Here is an 8,688-nt window from a genome sequence, read left to right as displayed (position 1 = left end):
CAGGGGGCCCAGAGCCGGGCCCTAAGCGCGCAGCCCGGCCCGCGGCAGCCGGCGCAGGAGCATCGGGAAGCCGCGCCGCTCCAGGGCGCCGCCGACAGGACCCTCAGCGCCCACCGGGCCGACGGGTGGCGGGCCCGCTCGGGCTCAGGCACCTCCCCTAGGCGCTAGACACGTGGGGAAAGGCGGGGCCTGGGCGAGGGGCGGGCGCCGGGAGCCCCGGGGGCGGAGCCAGCCCGGCGCCGAGCCGAGCCGAGCCCGCGTGCGCTCTCGCTCTCCGCGGCCGCAGCAAGGCGCCCAAAATGGCGCGGCCTCCGCGTCTCTCCACCGCGGCGGGGCGGAGTTCCGGGGAAACTACAGTTCCCAGCATGCAGTGGGGCTCACCCGCGGGGTTCCTGAAGCGCAGAGGCGGAGTCTCAACGATTACGGTCCGTCGTCGAGGCTTCATTTCCAGCCCTCGACTACAATTCCCGCCATGCCTCGCGGGTCCCCGACCCTATCAGACCGGGCTTCCCGGGACTACAGTTCCCAGCATGCAGTGCTTGGGAATCTGCGCCTGGTCCTTTGCGGTCCGGCCTTGGAAGTGGGGTGAGGTCTTCGATCTTTGATCTTCGATCTTCGATCCCTCTTCGTTGGTGCTGCTAATGTTGGTTTCTGTCGTGTTGAGCCTGGCGAAGCCAACGAAATGTGGCAAAAGATTATAGCAATGACCTTGTTTTCCAAATCCCTCATTTTTTATTTTTATTTTTTGCAAGAGGCGGGGGCGGGGAAATAGAGGAAGGCGGGTTCCTGGGGTGGGGGTGGGGTGGGGTGTAACAGGCGTCCAGTTAATCCTCAATTTAGAATCTTACGTTTCACGACACTGTCCGGGTGAGATGGAAGAGAGTCCAGGGCTCAGATTAGCGCGGCCCTGGCGCACAGCTGGTGCTTTTGCATGCATGCAACAGATGGTTGTGTCTGCCACGTGCCAGGCGGTGTTGTGGGCCCCGGGGGATACAGTAATAAACAGGAAGGGAGACAAAACATTGGTGGCATGTGCTTTGCAGAGAATTAGAACAGGATGGGCTGATGGAGGCTGATCTTAGAGTGGCTGCAGCGTGGAGGGCTCTTGCCAAGGTTTAAGCCGAGACCTGAATGACAAAAAGCCAGCCCTTACACATTTCAGGGGACAGGGATCCCGGGAGAAGGAAACCTCAAAGCTCATTGACTCCGCGAATTGGGAAGCTGTTCCCTAGGTGCACTCCCGAAAGGCAGCTGGGGTCCTGGGGGTGATGGGAGGCCAGGTCTGCAAGGCTTCCAAGCGGCCGGGGTTGGGGAGAGCGCGTTCAAGGGCGACGCCTCGGGTTTCGGCCCGGGGAGTCGGGAGGAGGGTGGCGCCGGTCGCAAGATGCGAAAACTGGGAAGGAGGCAAGTTAAGAGTGAGGACTCGGTCGTGATACGCTGGAGCTGCCGTTTAGAAAACATCCATCGTGCCACGTGGGCATTGGATGAACGGAGCCCTGGGACTGATTGCATTTCCTAGGAAAGAGTGTAGCTTAAGAAGAAAGAAAAAAATAAAAATAAAGGGGCCAGAGATAAAACTCTTGGACCCTTCATGTAGAGGTCAAGTAGGGAAGGAAGGGGAAGCCTGGGCAGGAGAGCATGGTGACACAGAAGCCACAGACTGTTGACTGAGCAACGTGGAGGTTACCGGTGGCCTTGGCACCGCAGTCCGGGGGGGGTGGGGTCCAAAGCCTACCTGGGATGGTTGGAGTGAAAGGTCAGAAATGCGGACTAGGGCAGCTTAGGGCACTAACGGGATGGGGCCGGGTGGTCAGTGGAGGGCGTTTTAAAGATGAGAGTACTGAGGTATACTTGTATGTAAAGGGAAGTGGGCGACTTAGGGGAGAGGGCGAGATTTCCGCGTTCCTGGAATCGAACCCAGTGCACAGGACCTTGCCCGGCGAGCCATTTACCTACTGATAGGCACTCTTTTTCTAGAGTTTTGCCATGACAACCAGTGATACTAGACACACACATGTACACACACACCTGCTATTGGCTCTACTTCTCTGGTTGGACACTGAGTGTTACAAATACTAATTGCTTAGGAAGCTGTTATAGCATCTGGACAAGTTAAGAAGCTTATTTCAACCATTAAATTCAAAATGTAGAACTTAAAACAGAGCATCACTTTTCTTATTTTCGGTATCATAAGTTGTACATTTCAACTTCTGAAATGTGTTTGAGGCAGATTATTTAAATCCATGAACATCATTTTTTGTAGATAAATTAACTGCAGTCATATAAAGTTTCATTGTAATAGCCAAATTTATTTTTAAAAAGGTTTTATTTTTATTTTTTAAAAAGCCATATGAGTGTATAGACTACCTTTTAAGATAAATGCAGACACATTAAGAGTTAATTTTATAATAAAAAATATAAATGAAAATATTTCTGTTTTGGATATTTAAGAACATTTTTCAGATCTTGAATTGGATGATACTATGAACTTTTGTTCATAGTATTTCTTGGTCAAACACATGTTCTCAATATAAATATATATATATATATATATATATACATATATATACACACTCAATACAAATATATAATATATATATATACACTCCTACATACATATATCCGTAGTAAACAAGCTTTCATTTTCTCCTAAATGTTCTTTTGCTTTCTTTCAGTTTTGTAAATTAGCTCATACATAAGTTGTTTGTAAATCCTCATGTAATGGAAGTAGCTAAAAATGAGAATACTGAAGAACAGTAGCATCAGGAGAAAGAGGGTGGAAGCAACCAGGTAGCCATTTGGACTGAAAAAGAAAGAAAATGTCATTAGAACGTACTGTCCACCTTGGTGGTTAATATATTTAGTCAAACAATTTCTGAAGAGCTAGCTCCTCTTCTACTGACAGAGAACACCGATTAAGAACACACCTTGTCCACCCTCAAAACGTTTACCTCTTAGTGTCTGAGGCTGAGTGGGCAGGAAAACAGACAGGATGATCATTAGGGTGAGAGGCTGCTGTGAAAAGGCTGTATCTGTTTCCCAAAGTTACTCAGAAACAACACATGGCTTATCTCATTTGTAAATTATCCGCACCATTAACCCTCCATTAGCACAACAAATTGAGGAGTCAGTAATATTTAAAGAAGGGCCATAAATAATAGTTCCCCTTACACGGTCAACATTTTACAAAACAACAAAAACAAAATCAGACCCAGGACAGGGAAGCAAGAGTCATTTGCGGTCCCAACTTAATATTAAAGTTAACTTTTTATTCTGCTCTCTAAAGAAACTGGTGTCGAGTCCAGGGAAGTGCTTTTACAACCAGTTTCCTGGATGTGCAGGGGCGATGGCCACTGGCCTAGGTGCAGACACAGCCACAGTCTACCCCTTGCCCCGTAGGTGGAGTTGACAGACATGTTTGATGGGAAGACAGTAGCTGCTGAGGGGGATGGAACTAAAAGGGAACCCAGCTGCAGTAACAATTCTCGGGAGTTCCCTCCTACGGCAAATCCCTGGTATAACAGATACGTTCAATTTCTAGGACATCAAATATAGGGCAGAGATAATAGGGTCCTTTTTAGCTGCCCCCCTGTGTCTTTCAACTTCTCTCTTTAAAGCCTAGTTAGGCAAATTATTACCTGGGAAGGACGCCATAGATCTCTATCGCAAAGACAGCTGTTAGGTTGCAGAAACTGCAAATGAGAAAAATAATATTGAAGATTAAGTACAATATATTAGGGCTCCCTCCACAGCTCTATGGTAATGATCAAATCATATATAATCTTAGTTAAGGTGTCATTTTCTTTTTCTTTTAAAAAAATATATCTTTATTGATTTCAGAGAGAGGAAGGGAGAGGGAGAGAGAGAGATAGAAACATCAATGATGAGAGAGTCATTGATCGGCTGCAGCCCGCAACCCGGGCATGTGCCCTGACCGGGAATCGAACCCCGATCGCCTGGATCCTAGGTCGATGCTTAACCGCTGAGCCACGCCCGGCCGGGCAAGGTGTCATTTTCTTGACAAGGGAGAGAATAGATACATTTACTTAACAGTGGCAATGGTTTTCCATATGTGTGACTTAGGCTGCTTGCTACAATCCTAGAGCTGGTCACTGCAACCTCACTGTCCTAACAGCTTTACACCATTTTGATAGTGGTTCCCGAGACAACAGCAGTAATGATATTAATAACAACAAAAATAAGTATTGACAAAAACAATAAACAGTTAACATTTTTTTGACCATTAATACTTAGGGCAAGTGATACTAAGCGAGCATTTGCTATGTACCGGGTAGTGTACCAGATGCTCTACATGAATTATTTTGGTTAATCTTTATATCAACCATTCCTCTTAGATGAGGAAATGGAGACTCAGATAGGTTAAGCTACTTAACAAATGTTTACAGAGCTGTAACTAGCAGAGCTGGGATTTGAATTCAGGGTTTTCTGATCAAAGTGTGTGTGATGTTCACCTGACGTAGCTGATTCCCTCAGAGAGCTGATGAGAATGTTAGGAATTCAATATATGAAACTGTTATTATTTCTAAAGTTACTGAGCTTCTCATAATTTAGCATATTGCTTGGAATGAGACAGGATATAACTAAAACATTAATGATATGATTTAACTTTTATGTGGGAGGAAGAGAGAAGAAGGAACTTTATTGAGTGTTTGCCAAGTGCCCAGCAAAGTTAGGGATTTTTACCCAGGTACTTCATTTAATCCTCAGAGTACTATAAGAAAGGTTTTACTGACTCATTTTACAGACAAAAATAAGCTTAAAGGGACAAAGCAATTTGCTTAAGACTGCCTAGCTACTACTGGCAAAATTATGATTCAACGCAAAGTAGACTTTCTAGCACAATGCCCTCAAGGTCCATTCATGTTGTTGAAATGGAAATATTTTCTTCTTTTTTGTGGCTGAGTAATATTCCATTGTATATATATGTACCACATTATTTATCCATTCATCCACTGATGGACACTTAGATTGCTTTCATGTCTTGGCCATTGTAAATAATGCTGCAATAAACATGGAGGGGCAGGTATCTTTTTTCATATTTTTATTGATTTCAGAGAGAGGAAGGGAGAGGGAGAGAGAGAGAAACATCAATAATGAAAGAGTCATTGATCGGCTGCCTCCTGCACACCCCCTGCTGGGGATCGAGCCCGAAACCCGGGCATGTGCCCTGACCGGGAATTGAACCCCGATCTCCTGGATCACAGGTCCATGCTCAACTGTTGAGCCAGGCCAGCCAGCCGCAGGTATCTTTTTGAAACAGTGTTTTGTGGAACTCTTCTGTTAATGGTGACCCCAGACTCACATGCAAAGTAGTACTCTCACCTCAGTAATTCCCCCAGAGAAAAACCACCCCGTTAGCTATTTTGGTCAAAGAAAAGACCATAATTTTTAATCACCTAATCTAGAAAACTGGAAACCATATCAGTTCTTTCTTTTCCTTCATTTTCCACATTAGATCAACACAATCTCTTATTTTGAACACATATTTATTAGACTTTTTCCTTTCCTTTCTTACTGCTGTCAGGCCTTCCTTTTGCCTCTTGCCTTGTTAACTTCAGTCTCTGCATTTATCTGTGTATAGTTGACTTTCCTTTTGTACCATTCTTTATGCCCTTCTCAGGCTAATTTTTCAGGACCTATATTTTCGTCACAACACTCCCCTTGTAAGGATGCTAAGGAGGCCTTCTCTCTAGGACGTGGTTAGAAATTGACTTCAACATTATGCCTTAAATTAGTCTGCCTCCTTTGTTTCCTAGCTCTTCACTCAAGGTATTTTCCACCTTCCTTCATGACTCTACAACCCATAGACATTTCATTATCAGTGCGATTTCTTTCATCTCAAGGGTGTATTCTAGTCCTCTGGCAATGTAAATTCTATCACTGTTCCTTACTCTCCAGGGAAGCTTTCTTCTGACGCTCAAAATAGCATTGCTCCTTCCCATCTTTAAATTATTATTCGGCCCATCAAGAATACAAATGATTATATTTGAAAAGCATTTCAGTATACGCTCTGATTTAACCCCCCTTGTTTTGTGTGTGTACCCCCCCTCCCCGACTCCTTCTTCCCCAACCCGTTTAATTATAAGCACCATGAAGGCTGAGACTGTGTTTGTATTTGCATCTATCATAGCCAAGGAACATAGTAACTGTGAAATGATGAATTAACGTTCAACATGAAATCTTATCTCCCACCCCTGTAGAATGTTTAATGTGACTGCTACAAAAATAAAAAGCAAATACGTAAATAATAGCAAAAATTGAGTATCTGAGTGACATCAAATTAAATTAACACAGAATATAGCATGGTGATTGCCAGAGGGGAAGGGAGGTGGGGGAGGTAGAAGAGGGTATAGGGGGGATAAATGGTGATGGAAGGAGACTTGACTTGGGGTGGTGAACGCACAATACAATATACAGATGGGGTGTTACAGAACTGTACATCTGAAATGTATATAATTGTATTAACCAATGTCACCCCAATAAATTAAACTAAAAAAATAAAAATTTAACTTTGAACTAATGCTAAACGTATTATAATAAAACATTTATATTCACCTATAGTTTGGATCCAGGATCTTCACTTGAAACACATACATTCCAGTATGGTGCATGGGCCAAATTAAATGGTTGTTGTTAGACTTGTTGATAATCTCATATGGTTGGTGCAAGTCTCCTGGTTTTCCGATGGCATAAGAAAAGCAGTGCTTATAGTTCTGAACAGGAAACAAAGATAAAAACCCACTTGATCAAGCCATCTAGTCTGTGAGAAAACAAATCTTCCCCAGCCTCGTGAATGACACACTTCATTTCTAGCCAAGGACTTCTCAGAAGAGTATGTCGGCCATGTCCAGAAACTCAGTCTTTCTCCTGAGAATTTACGTCCCTAAAGTTACCGCCTGGATCTTTTATGCAGGTCACTCACCCCTGTAGAATCGGGACTGTGTAGCTCCTTCATTCCAGGTATATGTTTCAGGGAAAGAGCACCTCTGATGGCCATGTTTAGTTCATATACAGCTCAGTTACCGCACAGTTGACCTACCTACCCTTCAGGAAGTGTAGCTTTACTCACTAGGATGTAACTAGTCTTTGCAGGTACCTGCCTTCCATTATATTCAGACTCCAGCCTGAACTCGCCCTCTTAATGGAGAGCTTTGTGTTTTCGTACAGTAGAACCGAACACTTAGGCCTGGCGTGGGAGCTTCAAACCTTTCTTGAACGTAAGCCACTATTTCAATAGTTCTAAAATGTGGTCCCCAGGTCAGTAGTACCAGCATCACCTGGGAACTTGATAGAAATGCAGATTTGGGGGCTCCCTCCCCAGATCTGTTGAACGAGAGACTTTGGGCCCAGAGATCTGTTTTAGCAAGTCCTCTAGGTGGTTCTGATGTACACTAGAATCTGAGAGCCTCCGCATTGTATCCTACTGATGGCGGCAAGCTCCATGACTGTTAAACCTAACAGGTGGCCCATTGCTTCAAGGAATGTGTTATTTTGGCAAAATCTTAGAACATTTGGGTGCCCTTTCTAAGATTTTGGCAAATAAAGTATCACACCTGTCCTCAGCCCCAGACCCTTCAACAAAAAGTCAGGAGGGTAAGTTTTATTTTTAACTGATTCCATGACTAGTTTAATTTATTATGATTTCTTAATAGTAGATTAATACTCTATGTAATAGATAGATGAGCTATACTTAATTAATTAGTTTCAAGAAATATTTATTGAGCACTCATAATGGGTTAGATGCTGGGGATACAGCAGTGAACAAAGCACATGAAATTTTCTTCTCTTATGGAGCTTACATTCCAGTTGGGGAGCCAGATAATAAATTGGATAAATTAGCAGACTATATATAATGTGTCAGTGAGTTATAAATGCTAAACACATTAAAGAAAATAGGGAAGACAGATATGGATTGTCATGGGGTGATGGTTATAGAGTGGCCAGGGAAGTCTTTATTGACTTGTTGAAATTAAAATGGTACAAGTCAGCATGAGTATGTTTTTTTCTGACCATGGTTAGCTGCTAAGGTGGATAGTTGAATTTAACCAGGGTTGTGATTTAGTCACACAGATACGAAGAAATAAGATGGAGAGGCAAAGGAATTGAAGGTACATATTAATAGAACGATGTAATTAATGACTACAGAATTGAAGCTGTGTAAAGAGGGAAACGATAACCTGGGAGTGAGGGTGTAGGATGAATAGATTGAAGGTCATATTGGGGTTGAGGGATTGTTCGAAGGATTGTTAGAGTAAAGCTGCTAGGGTTTTAACATGAAGCTTTTAACATGTTTGTCAGGTATTTACTAATCTGTAAACACAGATTTTTCAGCAGATAAAATTATACAAAATTGTTAGTAACAGGAGCAACAGAAGGTCAAACAGAAATTAAGATGAAGCACTTTTGAGAATCACAATATAATCCAACAGAAAAATTGGATTTGACTTTTAAAACCAAATTTAAATCTCAAGTGTTTCCTTCAAGCTTTATTAGTTATGCCAGATTACTTATTATAAGTAAACAATTTTCAAGGTATTGTTTTTCTTACCTCAGGTCCCCAAGCTGATTCTAACGGGAGGTGCTTGTTAAGCGCGGTCATTGACTTCCACGTCTGGGCTTCATTTAAACAACCACTCTATCAAAAGATATATAGTACGTTAATTTATT

At 43.2% G+C, this 8,688-nt stretch overlaps 1 protein-coding gene across 3 annotated transcripts in view; it reads right to left on the bottom strand.

Moving 5' to 3' along the window:
* Positions 1–2,599: 2,599 nt before the first annotated feature.
* The window catches only part of CATSPERE (catsper channel auxiliary subunit epsilon), a 40,699-nt gene continuing 34,610 nt past the window's right edge, over positions 2,600–8,688 (bottom strand). For all 3 annotated transcript variants that reach the window (XM_087828913.1, XM_087828915.1, XM_087828914.1), the window contains 4 exons: positions 8,570–8,656; positions 6,577–6,734; positions 3,639–3,692; positions 2,600–2,803 (listed from right to left, as the gene is read on the bottom strand). In XM_087828913.1, the coding sequence (XP_087685039.1) occupies positions 2,650–2,803; positions 3,639–3,692; positions 6,577–6,734; positions 8,570–8,656 (453 nt within the window). In that variant the 3' untranslated portion in view covers positions 2,600–2,649. The remainder of the gene's footprint in view (positions 2,804–3,638; positions 3,693–6,576; positions 6,735–8,569; positions 8,657–8,688) is intronic.

Source organism: Miniopterus natalensis, chromosome 21, assembly GCF_054644295.1.
Source record: "Miniopterus natalensis isolate mMinNat1 chromosome 21, mMinNat1.hap1, whole genome shotgun sequence".
NCBI classification, from domain to species: Eukaryota; Metazoa; Chordata; class Mammalia; order Chiroptera; family Miniopteridae; genus Miniopterus; species Miniopterus natalensis.
Note: the sequence above shows the minus strand (reverse complement) of the source record. Positions and strands in the feature narration are given on the sequence as shown.